The sequence below is a fragment of the Acipenser ruthenus genome, chromosome 29 (genome assembly GCF_902713425.1).
Source record: "Acipenser ruthenus chromosome 29, fAciRut3.2 maternal haplotype, whole genome shotgun sequence".
Taxonomy (NCBI): Eukaryota; Metazoa; Chordata; class Actinopteri; order Acipenseriformes; family Acipenseridae; genus Acipenser; species Acipenser ruthenus.
Window position 1 is genome coordinate 20,507,806 of NC_081217.1, and position 26,304 is coordinate 20,534,109.

At 43.8% G+C, this 26,304-nt stretch overlaps 2 protein-coding genes across 8 annotated transcripts in view; one reads left to right on the forward strand and one right to left on the reverse strand.

The window, feature by feature from the left end:
- Position 1: 1 nt before the first annotated feature.
- LOC117964505 (transcription initiation factor TFIID subunit 11-like) lies at positions 2–3,104 on the reverse strand. Its single transcript, XM_034908272.2, has 6 exons — positions 3,025–3,104; positions 2,298–2,494; positions 2,047–2,195; positions 1,656–1,743; positions 1,428–1,524; positions 2–1,238 (listed from the first exon to the last, which is right to left on the reverse strand). Exons 2-6 carry the CDS (start codon positions 2,460–2,462, stop codon positions 1,108–1,110), a joined length of 630 nt encoding a protein of 209 aa, XP_034764163.1. The 5' UTR covers positions 2,463–2,494; positions 3,025–3,104; the 3' UTR covers positions 2–1,107.
- A 1,161-nt stretch (positions 3,105–4,265) lies between these two features.
- The window catches only part of LOC117426882 (ankyrin repeat and SAM domain-containing protein 1A-like), a 62,440-nt gene continuing 40,401 nt past the window's right edge, over positions 4,266–26,304 (forward strand). For 4 of the 7 annotated variants that reach the window (XM_059004272.1, XM_059004274.1, XM_059004273.1 and 1 more), the window contains exons 1-11: positions 4,266–4,736; positions 14,492–14,572; positions 14,925–15,081; positions 17,404–17,466; positions 21,268–21,564; positions 21,750–21,825; positions 22,176–22,277; positions 22,473–22,565; positions 22,669–22,850; positions 24,064–24,132; positions 24,930–25,053. In XM_059004272.1, the coding sequence (XP_058860255.1) occupies positions 4,567–4,736; positions 14,492–14,572; positions 14,925–15,081; positions 17,404–17,466; positions 21,268–21,564; positions 21,750–21,825; positions 22,176–22,277; positions 22,473–22,565; positions 22,669–22,850; positions 24,064–24,132; positions 24,930–25,053 (1,414 nt within the window). In that variant the 5' untranslated portion in view covers positions 4,266–4,566. The remainder of the gene's footprint in view (positions 4,737–14,491; positions 14,573–14,924; positions 15,082–17,403; positions 17,467–21,267; positions 21,565–21,749; positions 21,826–22,175; positions 22,278–22,472; positions 22,566–22,668; positions 22,851–24,063; positions 24,133–24,929; positions 25,054–26,304) is intronic. The other 3 variants (XM_059004277.1, XM_059004278.1, XM_059004276.1) reach the window with 3 other exon arrangements.

A 26,304-nucleotide genomic window follows, 5' to 3' on the forward strand; every position in this document is an offset into this window, starting at 1 on the left:
ATTTTAATTTAACACAACATACTGGTTTTATTCCAATAATATACACACAGGGAAAAAAGTACAAAGCATCACTTGACGTTCTAACTGGAGATACAATTGCCCAATTTCTACATTGCATAAAACAAAAGAAATATCAGCTTTTCCTTCTTCTATTTAACTAGGTAGTAAAACACTCACTGAACGTTATAAATGAGCTTAATCTTAATAGGGATTAAATGAAGGGGCTAAATCAAGTAGCCTAAATGTAGCATAAAGCAAATGACAACAAAACAGGTTTTTAAAAATAACGTGCAGGAAATTCGGAGATGCACTGAAGTTCGAATCAGTGGTACTGTGCACCGCGGGCACTAGTGACTCTGCCAATGTCCGCTTGTATCTCTCCACGGGTATTTAAAAGGACCGTATGCTCATGTTTATTTTCATACCAGACTTTCTGGCTTTGTGCCTTTTCACACTGACATACAGCAGCACCCACTGTTTATTATTTTTAACCAGAGACTGTGTGATCACCGCACTGTAAAATAAATATATATATAGCAGATTCGAAATACTGCCTTCAAGAGATGTACTCCACATTACAGAGGTAATATTTAGATCAACGCCAACTTCCAGCTAATTCCTTCAGTTAGAAAAACAGCATTGTGGATGTGTGGGTGTCCACTTGAAAAAAATCACTGAGCGTGATTCAGATATTCACACGTTCAACTGTGCATTCACTCGAGATGTTAAGTGACTGCCTACGAGGCGAGGCTCCCGAGGTTACACAGCAAAGTCTTCTTAACGTAATTCCAGTCTCTGATCGGAAATTGTGTTTCTGCTGCTCGCTGAATATAACAGAGCTCGGATGCATCAAAGCCAATGTTGAGAAACCCGCGTTTAAATTTAGTGAAACTGCATAAGGCATGCAGGAGTTACAGATTGCATGCATTGACCTCCGCTGATGTCTTTTCCTCTTCTGTGCCTTGTATTTTCAGTCAGTTGTCTTACCGCTCTCATTGATCTGAATGAACTAGCTTGCAGAGTGGCAGGCAGACAGGACCAGCTCGAGGGTTTTCTTGGCAGTGTGAACTCTGCTCATGTCTCTGGCCTGGCCCCTGTGTCACTGCCTCACTGCAGCAGGACGCGTTTGTGCTTGGTGTTGGGGATCTGGTCTCTGTTCTTCAGCCTCCGCACCGCCTCTCTCATGTGCTTGGGCTGCAGCGGAGGCGTCTCCCCCCACTTCTCACACACATCCAGGGCTGAAACAGAAGAAAAAAAAAAACACAGATCTGTACGACGCCTGCTGCTATAGACTGAAACTTACGATGCAGCTCTATATGGATGGATGGATGGATGGATGGATGGAGCCCCCTAATCCTCTACCCACATTCAAGAGACATTTCAATCCATCAAGTCGTTCATGAGTAATCGCGTGCCGTATAACTTGCCTTCCTCCACCACCTCCCCAGCAAAGACCTTTGAAATGCCAGACATGGCGATGACCACATTCTGAGACACAGAGGAGCCTGTGATTGACTGGATCAGCTGAACAGACAAAGAGAAACAAGCCCCCATTACTTAATGCTTTAAGATTTAGTTCTGGTGCTTATTAAATAATCCAGGCTGAACTTTCAGATCTTTTTCACTACCGAGTAGCAGGAAGAGGACCAGCTTACCCTTTTGATAGCTGCTTTAGGGAAGGCTGATCTGCGGTACATCTCGTATCGATTGAGCTGCTCCTCCGAGAAGGAGGACACTAAAATCCTACAGACAAAAACAACAGCGTTGAGCCATCTGCACATAAACACCACACGACTGGGGATAACTTGGATTTACTTACGGTTCAGACTTCACTTACAGTACATGTGAACCACATCTGTATAGAAGTATCTATTTGACTGCTGCTCCGTTATGAATGTGAACCTTTCCTAACAGTTTGAGACACAACCGGAGCACGTAACACTGTATTCAAGGCAAGGTTTATTTTTATAAACTCCTCAGTATGATCTTATTATTTCCTTTAAATGCGTGACCCTGCTGTTAGGGGGCTGTACGTGTGAAACTCACTGCATTTTCTGGATCTCATCCTCATCCACTTTTTGTCGCTTCTCCCTCCTCTTCTCCGGTTCTGCTTTCAGTTTCTTGGCCTGGGGGCCGTCAGAAGAGTGCTCTCCGTGTTCCCCCTGCTCCCCAGGAGCAGCCTCTTTGAACGAGTCCTGCATTCACGGGGATACAACAAAGTCTAGATTTAATAAGAAGTTCAGACTTGGGGTGTTCAATACAGGTGACGTTTATTTGGAGATGTCAGCCCCCCTAACCTGCTTGTCCTCGTCCTCCACTTTGATTTCTTTGGGGTCCCAGGTGTCGGATGATGGCTCAGTCGGGTCGTGGCGCAGCTGATGCTCTCTCGATGCCTGCTGGTGTTCAGCATCGCGGTCCACCGCCATCGTGTCTGCTTCTATCTTCACCATCGGATCTGCCATTACGACCTCGGCGGCGGCGGCAGAGCGCAATGCTACTCAAACACCAGAAAAGAAAAATTCTAACCGTGATAAATCTACGCGGCTGAGCACTGACGACAAACACGATACTGCAAACGCATCCATCATAACTAATTCATATAAAGAATATATACAACGTGTTTAAGGTATTACAGTAATGTAAATACCCACTTCACTTTCTTTAGACTTAAATAAACATTTCTCTTTTTCAACCATGACGTTGAGTAGTACTGCTGGCTGGTTTCATTTCACTGAAGTCTCATCTTTATATAAACCTGATATAATGCCCCTTCTGCTTTTCAAGTTTCTAATACCAGACCTTACTCTCTTGCAGCAAACACTGCATTTGTAAACACATCTCCGTAAGTAATTGTGTACACGTAGTCGCCCTGCTTCTGTTTTCATCCGCAATCAATATTGTTTAGCAATGAATGCGTTCTGTCAAGCACTGCTATCTTAATGATTTCATAACAGTATGAAACTGAAATTTATGCAAGTGCTGTTAAAAAAAATAAAAAGATATTTATTTCATTTCTAACCACACCTGTCTGTGTAAATCCGTCCACTTGCACCGCTCTCGTTGTTTCTAAGTACTTCCTGTTCCTGTTTCAACAAACTTTATTTACACATTCAAAGGCAGGCAAAAGTCCAGTTTGCTGTACACAGCTCGATGGAAACTGTTCGCAGCGCTGGATAGGAATTGTCTGTGGGAGAGATGGGTCTAATTTTTACACTGATGGTTGGTTTGCTGTATCAGTAACCTTGGACTAACTAAATAAAATAACATTGGGCAGTTCAGTTAGTGAACCCAGCCAGAAATGTACCAACAGTAGTAGCTGCAATTTAGCAAGTCCAGATCTGACTATATATATATATATATATATATATATATATATATATATATATATATATATATATATATATATATATATATATAAAAATAAAATAAAATAAAGATAGTTGCTTCCTGGTACCTCTTCACTTCCTGTGCCAAATTGACAGGAAGATTTTGAAGTATCTGAATTTGAATTAAAGCATACAGAAACCTAAAAGATATTCAATACAAATTGGTGGTGCAAATCAGACGTATTTAATGATACAGGATCACTCCAGGGCTGTAGTACTCCCCATACACTGCAGGTGGAGCTGTGGTCTGGGGTGCTTTTCAGTGGGTTGCGATGCACAGAACTGCCTGGTCAGCTTAGCACTCTGAGTCATAGAATTATTAATAAAACGAAAGAAGGAAAAATAGAGAGACACTTGGCTATAACCTATTACTGAGAAAACCGATAGCACAGACCAGAATGATATTTGGGTTCTAGAAAAATAAAATACAATACAAATGAATCAGTAAACAAAATTCTATTGAAATCTATTCACCCTGTATATAGTGATATTAAATATTTACAGTAATGCGTTTCACTTGTTTCTGATGATGTGAATACTGTACTATCAGATTAGGTGTATTTATAGGTTATTACAAACAGAAGCTCTGTTATAATGTTGTTTATTGTATTGTAACACAGACGTTAGCAGGAGCCGAGGCTTATAGTGGACAACTCCAGGAGTTTAATAAATATTTATAAAAGAGTTTATTAAATATATATATTGTAAATACCAATAAGTTTGGTTTTTGGTTCTCTAAATAATATCACTCGAGGAACCCGCGTGTTGGATAAACGTGTGTTCTTGTGATTTTGGTTCTATAAAATTAATATCACTTGATGACCCTTTGAAGAAAATGACATAGTGGAGTTGAAAAATGACGTTTGTGGGGGGGTGTTATGATCTGAAGATGTCATGTCTAAGGGGCTGTCACGAGGAAGTGACGTGTCTGTTGCAGGCGAAGGAAGTTTGCTTGCAACGGTGTTGCTGGAGGAAAGTTTGTTTTCTGGTCGCAGCTTCGGAGGAGGAAAGGGCAGCAGTGGAAGGGTATCCGAAGAAGCGTCGTCCACAGTGGGCGGGATATTGTGTGTATTGCTGTTATTATCACCCCGATCTAGAGTGTCGGGCTTAACCGGGAAATAGAGTCAATCCAGTCGCGCTGCGCCAAGCCCCTTTCTCCCCTCTCGCTCTGCTCCCCAAGATGGGGAAAGAGCAAGAACTCCTGGAGGCGGCCCGGACCGGGAACCTCGCCGCCGTGGAGAAGCTGCTCTCCGGGAAGCGGCAGACAGCAGGGCACGGCGGTGGATCGTCTGGATCCGGAGGGAGCGGGAGCAGCAGTTCATCCTCACACCCGCTCTCCAGCTTACTCAGGTAAGACAGCTCCTTGAGCGGTGCGATCCGGGTTTTTTTTCTTTGCATGGGAGCGCGCACCGGGGCTAAGTAACTGCATTTTGTAATTGGGAGGGAAACAAAGAAAATGCAATCGCCTGACTCAGAAAATTCAAATATATGTATTTTGAAGCGGTGCACATTAAAAATGCATTTTAGAATCACGCTGCTAATTCATAAACCTGTACTTTTCAGTATGGCATTACCTGTTTTTCTTGGTGCTGTGCTGCGCACTATCGTAGTGGGACACCTTCTTTATCGAATCACAACGGGGAACACATTCCATAAATATCTGTCTTGCACAATTATGGAAAACGCTCCCTTTACATTCGCCATGTTCCATTGCAATTGGTTACATTGTAAAACAACACGTAGATACTGCTATTTTTTATTGTTACAAAACACTGTGTTACTGCATTTGTTTATATAATCACACACAAAGAAAAGGAAGATCGTGTTACAAAATATTTACATTCGCTGTGTTAGTAAGCAGTGGTGTTTACGATTAAAATCACCCTCTCCGAATAAGAAAGCGTCTTTTTGTTTTTATTTTGACTAGTGTGGTGGTGAAACAGTAGCGCGCATAATAGGCGTTGATTGCCGCTTGGAAGTAAATGTAAGGCTTTATTTTTGGCTACGTATAAATAGATCGGATATTTTGAACAACAAAAAAGGAAGTCCACAACCAACGAAAGGGGGGTTTGGCAGGTCTCGCAGTGTCAGTTTGTGCGAATGCGTCTTTTCTGTCTGCTCATGAAAACGGTGCTTTTACAACTGCCGCCTTCTATTAAACCCGAGGATCGAGACCGACTCATTATCAGAACTACGGACGGTTTTGCTTTAGTATTTATTTTGCATTTTCATTTGCATTCACTTTGCCGTTTAAAAACGGTTTAATGTTGTTTATTAATTTTGTAGTTTTGAGGACACGCACACAACGCCCTGAGTACCCCAGTAAGCTGGCTGTACCCCAGAGTGATCGGGCCGGGATGCTCTGTGTAGGAGTCACGGTTTTCCGTGAACTTTCTGTTTTGCATCCCAGTTATCTAGTTCAGCTATCACAGACAGTATCAAATTTTAAGATTTGATAGTAGTCAATACAATATCTCTTTTTGTGAGTTTCGGTATGTGTAATAACAGCACGTATCACGTTTATTCAGTGTATTTAGTAATTGTTTTGTCCAAGCCCTGTCCACTATCACTATCGCACAAGTACTTCAACAGACCCACTGCTGTCAGCCCTATTAAATAGATTGAGTAATGGGGCCACACTGATATGCCAATAGCTTTGGGCTACACTGTAAAAGATTCTAAATGCATCCTTGACAGAGAGATACATTACTTGATCTAATTACATTAAAACCCTCTTAATAAGGAATCCGATAACGATCTGTCATGCACTCAGCTTGCCTTTAACAGACCAGCGCAGGAGTAATACTAAAGTGTGCTTGTATTGCTTGGCCAGGCCTGCCTACAGTGATGGATGGTGTCCAGGAGGAGGGCTCAGAATGGACACTTTCTCTTCAAGCTTGTGCTTGTGGAACAGCCCACAGTATGTGAAGCGGTCCTGTATCTAAACAGTGACATCACGTCAGACTTGCTGTAGCACATGGGAATATTCTCTCTGTGTTTAAATGGTTTAAATTTTGCCTCGTCATGCCAGATACAGGTGGTATAGTGTACCCACCATATACAGTGGCACGTTATACAGCTGCGTTGTGATGCAGCGATATGTGCTGCAGTCATATCATCTGACGGCTTTTCTGATCTGTTACAAAGATTCCCAGTATGTGTGGTTTTTCAAAACGTTTATGTAAAGGAAACGGCATGTTAACCAACACCCCTTGTTTAGGTAATTATCAATCAGTGAATTACAACCCAGTTATGCAAAGTATGTGCTGCACATGGCAGGTGCCTGTTTTTTTTAAGTCCAGCCCTGTGCATGTTTCAGAGACCTTGCAGCTCAAGGGAACTACCCTGAACTCTGGTTGCGTTTATTCTCGGGAGTCTGCGTGATCGTGGACACAGAGAATGTGCTGAAGCAAGGTCAGGCACAGCATGTGTTGCAGAGGGGAATGGGCTGTGCTGTGTGTCTTATCTATACCCTCTACTTGACTGGGCAGAGAACAGGGTGTTGGTTAACTAGATGATGGAGAAGTGAAACATCACAAGTTAAATCCTACATTGAACAATTAGCATTGTGGTTTTCCTTGGAGCAGACCTTGCAATGCGGGGAATTCTTTGTAAAGGCAATTGCGCACCTGGATCTGTTTCATCAAATACAGCAAATACTAATTTAACGAACCTGCCTTTGATTTTGGAGTGAGTGTTTTTTAATCTGTCCAGTGTCCAGGGATTGCTGTAGACTCCCATTGCATAGCAGAGTGAGCCATTCCTGGTTTTACTATGAGTTTTTAATAAGACACATCTCAGCTTGTTACCGACACACTGTGGCTGGTCAAGCTCCTAGTAAAACCTGGAATGGGTGAAACTGCTACGCAATAGGAGTCTTATTTCCATCTCTGACGTGAATGACAGTAACAGAGCAGTGTGCAGTGGCCTTAAAACTGACATCGAGAAAGACTATTGTCAAACAAAAAAACTGTAGTGTTATTTACAGTCTGAGTACACTGGCTATGATAAATACTGAAGGAGATGGACCACGGGTATTGTACTGTATGATTTTCAGTATTTAATGTATAACTATGTACTAGGTCACTTTGCCAAGCAGTATGTTGATAAATAACTACAGTAACCTAAAATCATCAAATTAAGGATCTTTAAAAGTGTTTAACAGGCTTTTGGCTGCAGTTTCGCTCTTCAGGAAATGCTGTTTTGGCACGGATTCTGCGTGCAGAACGTCGGAACAGCTCCTGTGTTCTTGGCTTCTCGAGTGTAGTGGTGCTGGAGAGCAAGCTGACGCTACAGCCCTGGTGCGCTGTGGTCAGGGCAGGAATTCTCAAATATAATTCACTGTTACCTTGCCTATCCGTGCCATACAGTCGTTCATCCTTCTGCGCAGGAAGCGAGCCGGTTTAAAAATCACCACAAGGGGATGGACCTGTAATTCCCCTTTGGAAAAAGCGAGTTAGTTCGATTTTTCCATCGTACATCTTTAACAGATTGAACTCAGTCATTCAGGGGAGAAGGGATTATCAGTGTAATTTACCCCTGACCTCACTGTTATACTGACCTTGTGATTTATATAAAAATACCACCTTGCTCATGCTTGCTCAGAGTCCCAAAGTAATACACAAAAGGCTGGTCGTTTTCTTCCTGGTACTGCATTGAATTCAGGTATGTAGTTCTAGATATTCAAGGTGCGTGTTGCCACTGGGATCCCATGGCATGCAGATTTACCTGTTGAGGCTGAATGATCATGAACATGGAGTGATGTTTGAAATTCTGCAGAGAGAGAGAGCATGACGGTTCATCCTGCACAGTGCAGTTTAACCCTTGCATGCACTGGGGACACTTCAGGTTTAAATTTACCTACTTGTTAACTTCCTGTCTCTTCCTAATTCAGGGACTCAGGTGTTTAAAAAGCACACACATGACAGGGGGGGGGGGGGGTCTGCTACAAAATGAGCCTTGCATTTCTGCAATTGCATCTGCGGGCCTGACGTGTAACTAGCAAGGCTATTTTTAAAATCCCCAAGCTCCGCAAAAGACCTGATAGCAGTGGAGGTGAAGAATTCCATTAACGCGGAGCTGTGTAAGGTAGAGAGCTGTCTTTACTGGAGGGATCCTCTGTACGCTGTGGGCCTGTGGGCGAGGCACGACAAACTTGCTAGCCCGTACCTCACTGTGGCAGCGACCCTCATGCTGGGAGACTCGGGAGGCTTCTCAGCTCTGATATGCAGAGTTAAAAAGGGCTGTGGTTGAAGATTATTATTTATTATTATTATTTATTTCTAGCAGACGCCCTTATCCAGGGCGACTTACAATTGTTACAAGATATCACATTATTTTTCCTTACAATTACATTATTTTTACATACAATTACCCATTTATACAGTTGGGTTTTTACTGGAGCAATCTAGGTAAAGTAACTTGCTCAAGGGTACAGCAGCAGCGTCCCCCCACCTGGGATTGAACCCACCACCCTCCGGTCAAGAGTCCAGAGCCCTAACCACTACTCCACACTGCTGCCCTGATTAGTTTTGTATGTTTCTTTAATCTCGCTGGGTTTAAGTGTAACTTGACTCGCTCGTGAAGGGTTTGTCGCAGATGTACACTGTAGCCGCATTCGACCACATTCAGTTTCAGGTGGGACATGAATTGTCCAGCCGTCCTTTCGCACGCACTCCGCACCTGCCCTGCTATTTAATGTGTCACGGAGCACGGATGCAGGAAACACTGCGAAGCAATTTGATCCAAGACTGTTTGTCCAAGTGACAGCAAAAACTGAAACTAGGGGAATTGTTTGAACTATATTTGCAGAAATGAACTTGGATTTCTACAAATCTCTTCCTGTGGTAGTTCCATTAAAGCTGACTCAACTTGCATAGTAAATGTTCTCCGGTATGCTTCTGCATGGGATGTTGCAAAGTATGTTTCCTAGATAGACAGATGAATGAATAAATATCTAGATCAAAACTTTAATATCCAACAGCCGCTACCGAATCCCTTGTACTTTCCCGGCAGTAGCTGTGAGTTCAGTCTGCTTCCAGGGCTCGCACAGTATCTGGGGCATCCAGAGTTTCAAATGAAACCACATTGGTTGTTTCTGTGTTAAAGGGGGAAATAAAATTATTTTTAAATGGCAGCTTAAAAAAAAAAACCTGTAGTATTTTAGTGAGAACGCAATAAATTGACAACATTTTACTCGCTATAAAACTGAAGTGCTGTTCCGGAGAGATAATGTGAAACCACTTCCCCACTGAAAGTCCCTCCCAGTTCATTGTAAACACTGTACTGCTGGTTACGTAGTTCTGAAACAGACCAGGGCTTTAAAGGAACAGACTCCAGACCTTTAAATCAGAAATACTATAACATTTTTGTGCATGTCTCGTCACATATTTAAAGCATCAAATATTTGCGCATGTAAACTATACATACACTGTTTATAAACTTAAAGTAATGTTCTGTTTTACTGTACGGCTCCACGATCTCATAATGGTCCAGCCCCTGGTCTGTGAGGTGGTGTGTGTGTGTGTGTGTGTGTGTGTGTGTGTGTGTGTGTGTGTGTGTGTGTGTGTGTGTGTGTGTGTGTGTGTGTGTGTGTGTGTGTGTGTGTGTGTGTGTGTGTGTGTGTGTGTGTGTGTGTGTGTGTGTGTGTGTGTGTGTGTGTGTGTGTGTGTGTGTGTGTGTGTGTGATCATTCACAGGAACGCCTCAGCCCTGCTGTTCTCTGCCGTGTCGGACTCTGATGTGTATTCACAGTAGTGGCAGCGGTGTAGGGCTGTGGCAGGCTGCTTGTGTGTGATGTGGTTTGTCTGTGGTTATCAGCGTTAGGTGTGGAGAGGAAGCTCTATATCTGCACTACGCTGTCTGTGTGGTTACTGTTGCTTGCTTTCAGAAGCTGATAACCCGGAGAGGGGCACTGGCCTCGCTTTCCATTCACCTCTGAGGCCTGTGTTCAAATCCAGGTCGTGGATGTTTTAAAAACCTAAACGTTCACATTTTAGGAGATGCACTGCTGTATGGAGCTCTCGTTCGGGTATGTGAGTAACTTCAAAAAACACAAGTGCCTTCACGGATAATGTTTCCCTTAATCTCAGTACCCTGTACACTGGTCTGCTGTAATGCATTTTTTCTTAGAGGGCAGTACCATGCCTATAATAGGCTTGGCTTGTATAGTGTGTTTCTGTATTTGTACCTGTGATTATTGCTGGGTTATTAAGAATAATTAATAGCTTGAACATGTTCATGTGTGGAGTTGTTTGTTACTTTTTAATGTAATTGTAATTACTGCAGCATAATTGTAATTGAACAAAACCACTTTGTAATTGCAATGTGAGCAATCGATTCTGCTGTCATTGTAATTCTGATTGGTCTAGGCCTGCTTCATAGCCGTCCTCTGCACAGTGTCAGCTGGATATTACCTTGCTGTTGGTTCTATTGTAGGTCTTCTCTGTGACTCTGAGGCTCGCTGTTGTTTACAGTGGCTGCTGGGGTAAAGTTACAGGCTGGGAACAGTCAGGTACAGGCTAGCCCTTGCAGCACAGGCTCCAGCAGGGATTCACTGTTTGAAGCTGAGCCATGGGTAGCGGGACCACAAAGCATGTTAGGAGCTGTCAAAGCAGATATTCTCATTCCTTAACTTTCACCTCGGGTTCCTCCACTCCAGTTCCTTGGCTGAGAGTAAGAGGGTCCCTCACAGAGGCATTAGAAACAGTCTCGGCCGCGCTGTCGGTAGGATGCAGTCGGGCCAGCGCATGTTTCACTGGAAGAGCCTGCAGGTTGTTTGAATTCTTCTGGAGAGAAGATCTGTTGCCCGCAGTGAAGTTGGTAATTCACTAATCCATTCTAATTGTGTGTCACCTACTGTATCGGCCCTCTGTCATGTTCTTTGTGACGCGCAGGGTAAGGTGAGGCACAGGGTGGCCCCACGCCTTGCTGACGGTGGTATGGCAGGTGTTTGTGCACATTTTTCAAAAACAAAGATGCTGCTGCATTACAGGAGCGAGGCAGACCAGTCCCAGAACTACCAGACTCATCTGCCTTTTTAACCAGATTTGTACCTTGTTTTTTTCCATTTAATTTGCTTGTGTTTCATCCATCATTCTTACTCATTTCCTGTTTTCTTAAATCGTCTTATTGAGGTTTGTTTTATTGTTATTTATTGATATTATTATTCATTGTTACAATGTAACGGCCGACTTTTCTTTTTTGAGATACTGTGGTATAAAAGGTGCCATATAAATAAATTAAATGGAAATTGAAAAATGCAATTATAACTGGCAGCCTGCACTCTCAAATTCTTATTTCTCTCTTATTAACTTAGCAGCAGGTCAGTCACTTGGTACAGCAACGTGCTATGCATGAAAAATGGCATACACATTCAAATATTTATGTGAAGGTGTTTTTCTAAACATAGACTGCCTTTTAAAAGTGTTTTCTGTGTCTGTGGCCTGAATTCAGGATTGGCGCTGTGTGGTTTTTACAGCTGATGTAAATTTAGAGCTAAATGAAATCGTCTGTACTGTACAGACCAGTTCTGCTGCATGAATGCTGTTTGAAGGCGAACCTGGACAAAATAGAAGAAGCGATTTTATTTAAGGTAGGAAAATATTTTAAAAAACCGGCTGAAATAACTTTGGTCTAGACGTTCTAGCACAAGCAGTGTACTGTACTGCTCCTTCATTTAAAATGGATGCATCTGCTCTCATTTGTGTTTTCTGTCAAGGCTGTTTCGACAATTTTGACAACACATGTGGTTATGCAGCATCAACCACAAATCCCTGAGAGTGAGTACACAGTGAGCTGGCATGACCCTGTTCAAGTCACATAGGAGGGGCTGGACAAGTATGTAACATGCACATCCGTGGTGGTGGACCGTTCGCTGTGCAGACAGTGTCTCTGACGTGCAATCTGTTCCAGTCCCATGTCAGATACAAATGTTTCCTCTGACCCTTTGCGAAACCAGACACGCTGGCGGCCCCCGTGCTCCCGTCTCTCAAGAGAGCTGCTCAGGTGATGTCATGGCGGGCATTGACAAGAGCTGTTCAGTACAGCAGCCGACAACATTATAATCGGAGTGAAGTCACGTTTCCCAGTAATGAACAGGAGAAAGCCCAGGGGAGCTTGTGGGTTTGTCTGCCGCGTATTCATCTGCTGTTACTGACAGCCGCACTCTGCAGCCACGCACAAAAGATGCAAGAGCTTCAGGAGGTTAGACACAGGCTTGCAAAGCACTCTCCTCAAACAATACCTGCAGTCCGTACTTCCCATCCCACTCTAAAGCAGAGCACTGTACAGGAGGTATTTAGAGAATGTTATGTGATGAATGGAAACCAGAATTATGCCTGCAAGTGTCCGTCAGGCAAGGGCTGTACACACAGTTTCCCTTTCAGCTGCATTTGATGTGTAAGGGGCAGTTCTACAAGCATTAGATAACTGGATTAGAGGTCTAAGGGGCAGTTCATCATGTAAAATAATGACAGATGCTGATGAGCACAGTTCTGATTTATTATGTCTGCCCAGTCAAGGGGGAATCAGCCTAGGTCTATTTTTAAAGCAAGTGCAAAAAAAAATTACCCAGAAGCAATTGCAACTTTTATAACCTGAGAAAAAATGGAACAAACAGCAGCTGCTGGAAAGATGTGTTTTTTCTTTTTTTTTTTTTTTTAAAAAAAAGCATTTTATGCAGTCTTATTAAGTAGTTGCACGTGATTCTAGTATTTTTTATTTATTTTTTTTAAAGCTGCTATAAGGATCGCATGGCATTTCATTCCTCAGATCAGGAAGCAGTGGAGTTACTGTCCTGAGTAGCTTCTTTGTTGATCTGTCCCCTTCTCTCTACTGTCTCTTTATTTAGTCACCCCTTGTATCTTCTGACGGCTGCCATTGGTCCTAGACAGAAGCAGCGTTTCTCTCTGTAATTGTTCATACAATTGTGCATTGTTTGTGGCGGAAACAAATGAAACACATTTATATTGCTCTCTACTCAGACTGTCGAAGGCTGTGAGTCACTTGGAAATGGTGTTTATTAAGTTAGTCATTTTAGTTTTACAAGGCTGCTTTATTTACTCAAGCTGAAATGCAGCAGTTTTTCATGTTCAGTTTTGTGTGGAGTTTCATGTTTTGTGTTGCTAATTGGGACCTCCTTTTGAAAATGCAGCTTATGTACTGTGCCTAATGAGAACAGAAACAAACTGGACTGTCAACAACATTCATTTCCGTTTGTTCCAGAAAACAGGACCCCCACCTGACCCCACACAGCATGGATCAGGCTCGGGTTGTGCCCTCTGACCTGTAACACAGGAAGTCAGAGAATCGGAGACAGGCATGAGCATTTGGTTACCGTGCTTGTGTATCTGCTGAGAAGTCAGTCTGTGTTGCTTCTGGGAAGCAGCTCGTCTCTCGGAAACGTTTCATTAAGTTGCTGCCTGAGCCTTATTCTTGTGCGACGCGTTTCGTGTCGGCTTCCTCATTCCATTGAAGTGGCTCAGCCTCCGCTGTGTGAGTCACCCGCTTCTCTGGAAACTTTTAAAGATACAGCACTGTCGTTCGTTAGGCTTGGGGATTGTCTGCATGGATTTAACCTTTGCTTGTCCTTTTTAGCCTTAACATTGGTAACGTTCCCCCTTTTTCTTCCTTTTAAAGATATTTTTGGTTATTTTGCTTGTTTTTTTAATTCCGTTTGGATGTTGAAGAAGCAGAAAAATGTCATTCCATTAAAAGAGGGGGTTCGGTAGGGTTAGTTCAGGTAATTAGAGGGGACTTTTTATTAAGACAGTGGCAAAATGACATTGAAAAGAGAAGTCTAGACTTTCTCAGAATGCAGTTCCACTGCTCGGTCATTTTATTTTTGGAAGTCTCTAATTGCTTAACCTCGGGGCAGACCTGTAAAGAAGACATTGGATCCGTCTTGCATTGCTCTAAATAATCTGAGCAAAAATGACTTCCACAGCAAACCCTAACAGGCGAGGATAGACTGTTAATACAAGGTGCAACAGAAATAGAAAGAAGAAAAAAAAGGGAGTATTTAAAATCTACTCCGAGAAGTAACTTCTCTCTCTCTCTCTCTCTCTCTCTCTCTCTCTCTCCCTCTCCCTCTCCCTACCTCCCCAGTATCTGGAGGGGTCCCAATGTAAACTGTGTGGACAGCACTGGATACACCCCATTGCATCACTCTGCTCTCAACGGACACAGGTGAGCATTGCACCCCTCTGTGTGAGTGTGAGAAAATGAATGCCCTGAGAATGCAAAAATCCAGATTGGTATTTGGTGCAGACAGAAGCACATGTGTGAGTCTCTGTCGGATATTACCCAAGGACTCCAAGAGGGCTAACCCCAGTCTCCTTGCTTACTAAATAAGACTCCTATTGCATAGCAGTTTCATCCACTCCAGGTTTTAATAGTCACAGTGTATAGATGTCTTATTAAACTCAATGTAATAAAAACAGGAATGGATCAAACTGTATGCAGTGGGAGGTTCCATCCTTGTATGTGCTAAATCTGTGTCTCTCCCTCTCTCTCTCTCTCCCCCCCACGCCCTGCACAGTAAGGTGGTGGAGGTGCTGTTGAGAAATGAAGCCCTGACAAACATCGCAGACAACAAGGGCTGTTACCCGCTGCACCTGGCTGCCTGGAAGGGGGACCAGCAGATCGTGAAGCTGCTGATTCACCAGGGACCCTCGCACCCCAAGCTTAATGAGCAGGTCTGAGACACACACACACACACACACACACACACACACACATACAGACAGACAGCCATGCATACAGACACACAACGAAACTACTGTAAGACGCTTGCAAACATTTCATGATACAGGAATTCAGCCCCAGTCCCTATGTAGGGGTCTATTGAGTAACTTCGGCCCTGCATCATTCATAGTCATGCTGTACTGCACCTGATATATTTGAAGGGGTACGGGTTTGGGTTGTAATTATTTTCGGAGGTTTGTGCATTAGGAATGTGGTTGCTTATTTTACCATCAGAATTCAGTTATCTGAACTGGCTACCATTTTTGCCATCCAGTTAGTCAAGGTTTCTCTGAGGTGGGTTGAAGCGGATGCGCAGTGGTTAGTTGGAACTTCACAGGACTCCTAGGTCCCAGTCTGAGGTCGTGTAGAAATATATGTTTATAAAAAAAAAAAAAATGTTGTCTTTTTCTCATGTATACTCGGTAGATGTTTCCTTCTTCAGCTTGACCAAATTAATTCAGGACTGAAAGGGTTAATGTGGTTCATATGATGCTTTTTTTTATAGATCAGTCAATTAAAAAATAAATAAAGGTTACCAACTCGATTTTAGGAGATTATTTATTTTTTTAAATGTATTTTAAATAAAACAAATAAATAAAATAAGTCAAATAGAAACTGTCACTCCAGTAATAGGAAGCCCTGGATTCTAAGAAAGCTCTTGTAACTCTTGTTCTGTCTGAAAAGCCTATTGCCTGCCTTTGTGTTTCTCGCTGTAGTTGCATTAAACCCTCACGCAGCTATAAAACGTTTCTGTCTGAGAGCCGTCGGTTTCTTGTCCGAGAGATCCGATTTGTTCCGAGTCGTTCTTGGTGTTGCAGAAGTTCAGAAAGCAGAGGCGGCCTGATTCAGAGAACAAGTTGAAATCAAATCATTTTCCTTTTGTCCCGCTAGGGTTTCAGTTCCAGTACGACGTTAGAGCCGCTTTCATTTTGAAAAACCATCAAATTATGAGAAGAGTACTCTGTTCCTTAACCCTTTATGGTACACAAAGAACCGAGCAGCTGTTGAAATGGTTTCTCTTTAGAGCGACTCCGGTATCGCAAGGGAACTGACCCTTTGGATGACCAGATCCAACCTGTCAGTATGTTTCAAACCCTGCTTCATGCACCTCACTGCAGTAATAAAGCTAGTGTCATTTATATTTGTGGGGCACATATGACACTTGTACCTTTTAAAAGGGTCACGAGTAAATGTGCGGTACAAAACCAAGTCATTCTGTAAATCTTGAAAGTGCAACGCTGTCTGTAAGTACCAGATACATCAAGTTTTGAAATAATAATACATGTTTGCTGTAACATGTGTGTCTCTCGAAACTGCACATTTGAGACCTGTGTAATGAACAGAAGTACACAGCAGGTAACATACATGACATCACTTTAAGATAGACTGTTCTTGGCTGGAGTAATGAGACTGTAACCTTGGCTTGCGGCAGCCTCTTCACAATGTGAATCTGAAGTGGCTGTACACATTGACGTCTGTATGGAGAGTCTCCTGAACTGCAGACTACCTGACTAGAATGACACCTTCATAGCCCCATGTCTGGGATTAGCATATTACTCCATGTACACTAGGACAGTTTGGGATCCCAATGCATTCTGGTAATTGTAGTCCTGCTGTGAAAGTTATCCGAGACAGGTAAAACGTACCAGAATGCATTGCAATGTGAGTTGAAAGGCCTGAACTGTCCTAGTCCTATGGTACCCCTATCCGTATCCAATTGCCAGCTTTCCTGTTCAGGCCAGTTTATCTAACTTGACATTCCTGCGACGTTGCAGCATAACTCTTGTCTCGTCTGGTTCTAGAGTTTGTTCAGATGCTGGCTGAGACAATGGGTTTGTTTGACTCGTTCGAGTCCTGCCGTGCCTTGGGGACCCCCTTCCAAACGAGACGTGGCATCTCAGGGCTCTTGTCCTGATGAGGGCAGACTTTAACCCTGTGTTTTCCAACAGCGTTTTATGCAATGCATTTGCATTTCAACAATACTTTTATCAGCCAAAATGTCTTGGTAAGGCCTAGCATCACATATCGAGCCTCCAGAATAACCCAGGCCCATGTTTCCTCCATGCCAGACAGACGGACGGACAGACAGACAGACAGACAGTGTAAGGCCAGGTTTCCAGAGTTTCAAGACAAGTGCTGCTGCTGCTGCTGATTTCTGTTAACCATTCATTGCCTTTTTGTTGTGTTATTGAGTTTGATTTGATTGATTTTTCACCGCTGCTGTGAATCATGCGTGTTTGAACATTGCCTCATCTTCTTCCTCTTCCTCCTAGAGCTCGGTAGACAACAAAGAATTCAAAAGGTGTGGCCCATTTGACCCATATATTAATGCCAAGGTGTGTACCTGAACCCTCTCACCTGCTCCCCCTCTCTCGCTCTGTCTCTCTCTCTCTCTCGCCACTCCAGACACTAGGTGAAGCTCAATCCCAACACACCCTCTCTCTCTCTCTCTGTCTGTCTGTCTGTCTGTCTCGCTCTCTCTAGCTCTCCGGCCTGGGGTCAGTTTTGATTTTGGGAAATAGGTGATCGTGCTGTATAGAAACAGTTACATAAATGAAATCCTGGCTATTTAAAACTGGAAACAGAACTAAGATAATGGAGGCACCTTCATCTGTGTCTATCAGTTGCACGCTGTATATGTAACAGAAAATAACTGAGACAAAAATATAGGTATAGTTCAGTTTGGGCCTGCTACTAAATATATCAGTGATAAAGGTATTAGTCATTAATGGTATATTATAAATAAATAAAAAGCTGAAAAGAAGGCTGTGTTGACAAGACTAGTGAATAATGCCTCTTGCGTTTTTGATTTATTTATTAAAAACATCTCTCAGTAAAATTTAAAACCCTGTCTTTTCAAGAAGATCCTAGGATGACTGTGATAATGGCAGTTATTGGGTTTTAAATAATAAACCACATTCATTAGTTCTTGTGTATTCCAGTTATATGGTAGCAAAATTAGTAAAATAAGTTAGCTTGCCTAATTTAAGATCATGCATTATCTTGGATGGGTGGGAGGCTGCTGTTAAAACTTAACCAAGTCTTCTGCAAAGAGGGTTCTGTACCTTTAAGAAATATCCGGTCTTTGAAAGAAGCCTCAGATCTGAGCATGCTCAATGTCAGGCACCAGGATGCTTGAGCACATTTGGATTAAATAATGGGACAGATTCCATTAGCAGTCGACCTAATTAATTGTGATTGAGTAGTTTAAATACCGTCATTTTTTGTCGCTCAGTTTTAAGGAAAAAAAACAAAAAAACAGCTTGGTTTGATTTGATAGGGAATATGCACTTTACTGACATACCTTGTGTTCAAACCCTGTGAAATCAACAAGCTAGCATGCAGTTCCTGACAGTTACACACGTTCTGCTGCCTACAGCATAGTCTGCTACCTGTAGGTGTTGGGTGCAGTGTAAGATAGATGCACGTCTGCACTTTCCCTAGTGTGCCTGGTCCCTGATTGTGAGCATGCCCAGCGGCTGTGTTGCGTGTAGCGTGTACCTCGCTGTCCCGCTCCGTTGCTTCCTCTCCTCTCCGGGGCGCTTGTGAGGTTCTGCAGGGTGTGGATAGCAAAGCAACAAAATAGTCTGATCAGGAGGTGTCGGGAATCAAAACTCCCCTCCTGCAGCACTGCTGGCGTTGGAAAAGGCAGTCTGGGTTGGGGGAGCAGCTGGTGACCGAAAAAGAGAACGAGAACCAAATAATTGAATTTTATTATAGGCATGTAGTAAACCAGCCCTCCAGACTGGCCTAATAAAAGCTGGAGTACCCATTTTGAGTTTATTTTTTCCTGATAATCCCACATTTAGTACCAGTATGTAATAATTCTTATTTTTTTTAATATATATATATATATATATAATATTTGATACCTTATCTGGTTGGTTTCCCTGACCTTGATTAGCACTCATGTTGTAAGAGATGTTGGGTTGTTCAAGTGCTAACCAACCTGTGAAACCAACCAAATAAGGGTCTTTAATCACAAGTCAGGTACTCGGGCAGATCAATCATTAATTAATATCCTGATTCTTAAAGGGAAACCTGTAACGAGGCCACCTCTAACCTGCACTCTCAGTTATAACGCCGTGATCCAGACTGTGCGCAGAGAGCACCTGTCCTTACCTGCCACTGTCCTGAAGCATTGAAACACAGCTTAACAGCATTCAGAACTGCTGCATACCCTAAGGGCTGCTTTAAACCACAGTCATGCTTCACAGCAGCAGGATTCCCTTCCTACTCGCCTGCTCCTCGTTGTGTGGACTCTAAGGCAGTGGAGTGTGGAGTGGGGGTCCGTGTGCCCCCCACACGTCCGCTGCCTGTCCTGATTTTCATTGATGAGAATGCAGAGCTAGCTAGTAGCTTCATGATGAACCTGAGTCACTCTCTAATCAGTTAGCAGCTGTACCACTCCATGCTGTTTGGAGTATTTTAGTGTTATTACTTTGCATTCCTCACACCAATCAGCACATCCACAGCTTGGAAACCGTGCCGCTTGTCCAGTTTTGATGTTTCATACAGAGCTATCGGGTGGTACAGGGCTAAGAATAACCGCCACCCCCAAAATCTAAAAACCACAACCGCCCTCAAAGCCGAATGAAACAACAGGCTGAACAAGACGTCGCTACAGATCTTAGTAACGTTTTGCTCCAGTGCTAAATGCACTCCACTTTCTCCAAGAGAAAAAAGGAAAGGCTTTAAGAACATAAGAGAATGTTACGAATGCCACTCAGCCCATCTAAGCTCGCCCGCTTCCTCGTAACAGATTGAGCTCAGAACTTTGTCAAGTTGGGTCTTAAAGAATCCAAGGGATTCTGCTTACTGGTACCAGGACTTAGATAGAACTACTAGAGCATGTGTGGAATGTATCGTTTAAACAGAACAATTCTTTCTCTTTGCAAACCTGGAAGGTAAAGTATGTAAACACGGCCACCTGGTGGGCATCAGCAACTACAGCAGCGCCTTACAAAGACTAATGCAGTAGGAATGTATTGACAACCTTGCTCGCTTAACTCAGAAACGGACCTACAGTCATATGAGCACATTACGCGATAGCACTGTCAAGTGAACACTGTCCCTTAATGGGGTAACTGTATAAGCCATCCCAGTTTTTATGCATGTTTTTCACTTTGTGTGTGTGTCTCTCTCCAATGCGTATCCTCTCTTTCTCAGTGTAAGCTTGCTTCATTTGCATGTCTGCTGCATGAATTTCAGTTTGTGTTGCGTTAACGTCACTGCCCATCAGATCGAGTCTGTTTCGGTCTTGTTAACCTGTTTTATTAACAGTGTTATTTGTCTTTGTGATTTTTTTAAATTTTTTTTTTAAATGTATGCAAATGTTTGCTGCCTGTTTTATCACAGAAAAAAAAAATAATACGAAAGAGCCTGAGGAATGTCTTGGATTCCTTGGATGCATGAGCCTCTTAAAAGCTGCATTTCCATTGGCTGGTCATTAATACCACCAGAAGAGTGCTGCTGTTAACCCTTTGAGTTTCACTCATTTCACCTGCACTCCTACCATCCTCACCCCATGATGGATATCTAGCATGAGGAGGGCTCAATTCAAGATAACCCAATGCAACAATGTAATGACAAACATTGCCTGATTGCGCTGTGTTTTAGTTTTAAATATAAGATTAAGGCCTTCAAAATGACGCACCTTTGAATCAAGAGGACTATTGAATTTATTATAAAGAGCTGATGTCAAATAGAATTGTGTAAGGTTAAACAAAAACCACTCGTTTTCAGTATGTTCTAATTAAATTATTAAATAGTGTATGCAAATTAATGTAAAATTTGTCAGGGAAGGGCCTGAAACCCTATCTTGTTTCTAAGAGGGTTGTGAAAAAGGCTCCATTTATGGCTAAAATGACTTTGCCTTTAATGCAACTTTTGTATAGAGCACAGTGCCACCACGTGGTGGACAATGTTATAACTACAGCATGGATCTCAAATCGGAACCATAAATATATATTTCTAGACCCCTCTTATTATATGCAGTCCCTTCTAGTGATCTTCCTAAAACACAAGAGCAGTAAATTAGCAAGGTGATTCTAGAACTGAAAGTAAATCCCGTATTTAAGCTCCTGTATTGTGGAGTTGATTTTCCCCCTCTCCCGTCCCCTCTTGCCCGCACACAGAACAACGACAATGAGACGCCTCTGCACTGCGCTGCTCAGTATGGCCACTCCCAGGTGGTGCAGCTCTTGCTGGAAGAGCTCACGGACCCCACCATGCGCAATAACAAGTTTGAGACCCCCTTGGACCTGGCTGCTCTGTACGGCCGGCTGGAGGTGGTGAAGCTGCTGCTGAATGCCCACCCTAACCTGCTGAGCTGCCACACCAAGAAGTACACCCCTCTGCACCTGGCAGCACGCAATGGGCACAGCGCCGTGGTACAGGTGCTGCTGGACGCGGGCATGGACATCAACTACCAGGTGAGACCCTGTCTCGCTTTGGGACTAACACAGCTTAAACTTATATGTGTGTTTCTTAGGAGCTCTAGTTGACTTTGTTCATTTGTGGCCCCCCCCCCCCCCCCAGCCCAAGCAACCCTGTGCTTTTTGATTATTGATAAGATCTCTCCGCACCCTGACTCTCTTCCCCTGTCTTTGTATCCCAGACTGAAAAAGGCAGTGCCCTTCACGAAGCTGCCCTGTTTGGAAAGACAGACGTGGTGCAGATCCTGCTGGCTGCGGGTGAGTGTTCCCCCGGGAGTTCCTCTCTTTGATCACATGGGTCCCAGTTAAACGCTGGTCTGCACCTTGCTGCTGGGGAAAACTCTTAATTGTAAAACGGGGGGGGGGGGGGGGTGTAGCTATTGGCTGAGCCAGGGATGGAAATAAGACTCCCATTGCAAAGCAGTCTGATCCATTCCTGGTTTTACTATGTCTAATAGAACACACCTGAGCTTGTTACCTTCACACTGTGGCTAATCAAGCTCGTAGTAAAACATGGAATGGGTGAAACTGCTATGCAACAGGAGCCTTATTTCCATCGCTTAGCTCTCTAGTTTGGTGTGAGGCTGTGAACTGTGTGTGTCTTGCAGGTATCGATGTGAATATCAAGGACAACAAGGGCTTGACAGCGCTGGATACTGTCAGAGAGATGCCCTCGCAGAAGAGCAGACAGATAGCAGCACTTATTGAAGGTGAGAGACTGAGGCAGACGGTCATACAAGGCTTAGCTGTATCTGTCCAGCGATTCACCTTTTAACACTGTAAACTAAGCTCATTGAATAACACTAATGTAACCTCAGTAAAGGGTATAATGTAGAATATATAGATTGGACCATTCTTGAATGCTGACACAGCTATACCAGGCATTTTATCACGTTTCCTTTCAGGTCATGTGACAGGAAGTCCTGGTGAACCGGAGAAGGCCCCGCCTCCACAGCCAGTCCTGCCCAATCCAGAGACTATCAGCCCCAGGTCAAAGGGTAAGCGTAGTGTGAAGTCTGTCAGTGGAGAGGCTCGTGGTTTAGTGTATCCCAAAGCCCTTGGTTTTGATGTTGAGCCCTGCTTGTCTGTGTGTGTGCGCAGGGGAGATGGAGCGGGAGGTGTCGGATCTCGTCACGCGGATGGAGCCGCGGCCGGAGGAGGAGGAGTGTCCCTACGAGGCGCTGTTCGAGGCCACGTCCTGCCACTCCCTGGACAGCCTGGCCAGTGGCAAGTCCTCCGACCGAGACTCGGGCCGGCCTGAGAGCGAGCCCCCGGGAGGCAAGGTGCTGAACCTTTTTGGTATTGTGTCAGTGTTACATGTGCATCCTACACATTTGATATCAGTAACGTCTCGCAACAAGCCAGAGGTTTTTGACCGAGCTGAGACCAGGGTCAGATTCAAAGGTCTGGGTGGCCACGTTTAGACCCTCGACCTGGGTTTGGACTCTCCATGCTGTGTAGAGCAAGTTATGATGTGTGTCTTTGAGTTGTCTTTTGCCTTGGGGATGGAAATAAGACTCCTATTGCATAGCAGTTTCACCCATTCCAGGTTTTACTACGAGCTTGATTAGCCCCAGTGTATAGGTAACAACCTCAGGTGTGTTTTGTTTCTAAGAAACTAGGCTACTGCAGTGCTGAAGAGCACCCATGAGAATAAGCTTTGGTGACTGTTAATAGAGGAGCTTCTAATGTCACTCTCTGCTAGGCTGTTGAACAGATCCACTGTGTACTGGTTTAGCTTGACCAGGCAGAGCAGAAGTAAAGCCCAATCTGTTAACTGTCATTAAAAAAAGGTTTTGTCCCAGATTTGAAGATGCCCTCGGTGAATATCACAGGTGTTTTGAAGTGTCTGGAACAGGAAAAGCTGGCACTGAAGCAGTGTTAGCTAAGTGTCAAGTACAAAGCTACAGAAAGAGGTGCTCCATTTTAGTGCTTTATAATAGTCATTGCAATGAGGACAACTTGCTCAAGTTATTTTGATTAACTGCTTGTGAAGGCTTAATGGTATACAGGCTGCAGTTGCCTTCTGGAAACCACAACACCAACCATTGTCATAGCCTTGACAATCCTCTAGAGGGAAGCATTGAGCTGGTAAGACAATGCAGGCTCACACTTCTCCCAGATCCTTCCTCTTTGGACTTGCTGTCCTGCCTCAGTTATATAATTGGATAGCAGTCTGCTCCATTCCTGGTTTTACTATGCGCTTAATAAGACACACATGCACTTGTGGCTCATCAAGCTTGTATTAAAGCCTGGAGTGAGTGAAACTGCTATGCAGCAGTCTTATTTCCATCCCTGCAATAAATCATAAATCAAGTTACTTTGGGCTATGTGTGTAAATATAAGCTGTTCAAAGTATATGTTTTATGGTTCTTTTTTTTTTTTACAGTTTGAAAGCCTAGTTTAAATAAGCCATGCTATGGAATTGACTTCCTTTGCTTTGTTTCCATCTGCTGCAAAAGTGTGAGCCGGGTCTGTGTGCTGGTTTTGTTTCAGAAGGAACGTCCCCCTCCTCCATCCCAGCCTCCCCCAGAGGAAGAGGACGAGCACCCCTGCACCCATGAGGTACCCCCAGCCGTCCAGTCCCTGTGTGTGTGTGTGTGTGTGTGTGTGTGTGTCTGGACCAGCATGAGATAAGAGATAGGAACACAGTTCTTTCTACAGCAGCAAAGCAGACTAAGGATCCGGCTGTAAAGGAGATCTTGAGTTGTGGTTCTCTGGACAGAACGTAGTCTCTGTTTGACAATTCTTAAAGCATAGCTCGATGTAGCATGAGACACAATGAAGACACACAGTGTCGTTACCAAAAAATATCAATCCCACCCACTAGAATAATGAAGAAATAATCTCGCTCTAGTCTGGCGTGTGCAGGCACAAAATAGACGTCACTTTACACCCCAATGTCTGCAAATACGGTATTGAAAATCAATTACAGATCCAAACCGTTTCAGAGAGAGAGAGAGAGAGAGAGATGGAGTGGACTTGAAACCCCAGAGTGCTTCAGAAGTGTCCTGCTGTCATGTTATAATGTTATGTTCTTTGCAAGCAGGTTAGGTGTGTGTGAGGTCTCGGAGCAGAAGCAAGGGTTACATATAAAAGCCCCACCCAATCAAGGTTTTACTGGGAGCTTAATGAGACTATACAAGTCTCTATACACAGTGGTTAAATAAGCTCGTAGTAACACCTGGAATGGATCCCCATGCTGTGCAATGGGAGTCTTCCTTCAATCCATGCAGTCTCCCTGGTTTAGCTCCACAAGTCTGTGTGAATGCCAAGCTGCAGAGTGCATTGCATTGCAGAAGTGGAGTTTTAAAAGCACCCAGCAGGGGTCGTGGTTTCTGATTGCTGCTGCCATGTTGCAGGCCCTGTATGTGAACAGCAGGATTGAGGAGAAGGAGAAGGAGGAGGAGGAGGAGAACCCCTACGAGCTGCTGGAGACTGCAGAGACCAAGCACCCTGCCGGCCAGGACTGTCTGCAGAGCAAAGGTAGCCAACTCCACCCTGCTGCCTCCAACTACAGAAACCTTTTGTCTGGTTCAAGTGTGTGCTGGCCTGACAACGACATGGCCTTTGAGTGCTGCTGTCTGAACGAGGGAGGCTGGTCTTCTCCTTCATTCAGCACTTCAGTCAAGTCACTCATTCTTGCTGCAAACCAATAATCTGATTTTGAGTAAATGGTTCATTCTAGGGAAGCAGGTTCTGGTAATAAGAGGGAATTCGTGTCTGCTGGGAGGCGAAGGGACCGAGTGTAATACATCATACAGGCATAGCTGCTGAGCATGTCAAAGCACCAACGACTGCGCGACCAAATCAACGAGGTGCGATTGAAACAAGGAGGACCTGCCAACGCAGAGAGATATCAAAAGTGAAGGCATACTAGACACAAGACACTGCCTGTTTTAATGCAGCAGTTTTGTTAATGCACTAGAGGACGTTGTTATAGGGTAAATCTTCAGCTCATGTATACTTGCCTACAGCCTCCCATCTCACTGACAAGCAGTGATGGGACAGCGGCTTGCCAAGTAAGATCTCGTAAATCCCATTGTTTTATTTTGTGATGCTTTTGGTTTGAAAGTAGATTTGTTTAAGTGCTGGAAGAAGGAGCTGTCAACAGGCCCTCAGTCTCGGCAGGCCTGGCACAAAGCCATCAAGTAATGTTGTTCATTCCAGTCTGGGGCTGGATCAATATTAATTTCCCTGTGCTTGAAGTAGCCTCTGTTGAGTTGGCAGTTTCTTAAAGCAGCAGGGATTATCCAGGTCAAATCGAAGCGTTCCCCTGCACTGCCTTGAGGACTGGGTTAGCATGGGATAAGTTGTCAAATGCATGTACTGGGAGGTGCAGGTCTCAATTGCAATCCTGTTTCAACTTCAGAGATTGTAAGCTTCCCAAAAGCCTTGCTGACCTCCAAGCAAAGCAGGGGTAATGTCTGCCTGGGGATGCAGTGATGGAAATAAGACTCCCATTGCACAGCAATTTGATCCATTCCTGGTTTTACTAAGTTTAATAAGACACACCTGAGCTTGATACCGATACACTGTGGCTAATCAAGCTCGTAGTAAAACCTGGAATGGGTGACACTGCTCTGCAATAGGAGTCTTACTGCCATCCCTGGAATATACTTCTGTAGTGTTGTTTCACATTGATTTTGTACCATGTTGACATTGAAAAGTGAAAGAAGTATATAAATACTAGAGAAATCCCTGTCAGACTGAACAACTGCAAGGGTGTGTAGACCG

Excerpts from the sequence above, each read along its gene's own strand:
- LOC117964505 (XM_034908272.2), bottom strand. The coding sequence starts at position 2,462 with ATGGCAGATCCGATGGTGAAGATAGAAGCAGACACGATGGCGGTGGAC. Across the intron at positions 2,196-2,297 it reads TGGAGGACGAGGACAAGCAG|GACTCGTTCAAAGAGGCTGC; the intron begins GTTAGGGGGGCT and ends CCGTGAATGCAG. Across the intron at positions 1,239-1,427 it reads TGGGGAGGTGGTGGAGGAAG|CCCTGGATGTGTGTGAGAAG; the intron begins GCAAGTTATACG and ends CTTCTGTTTCAG.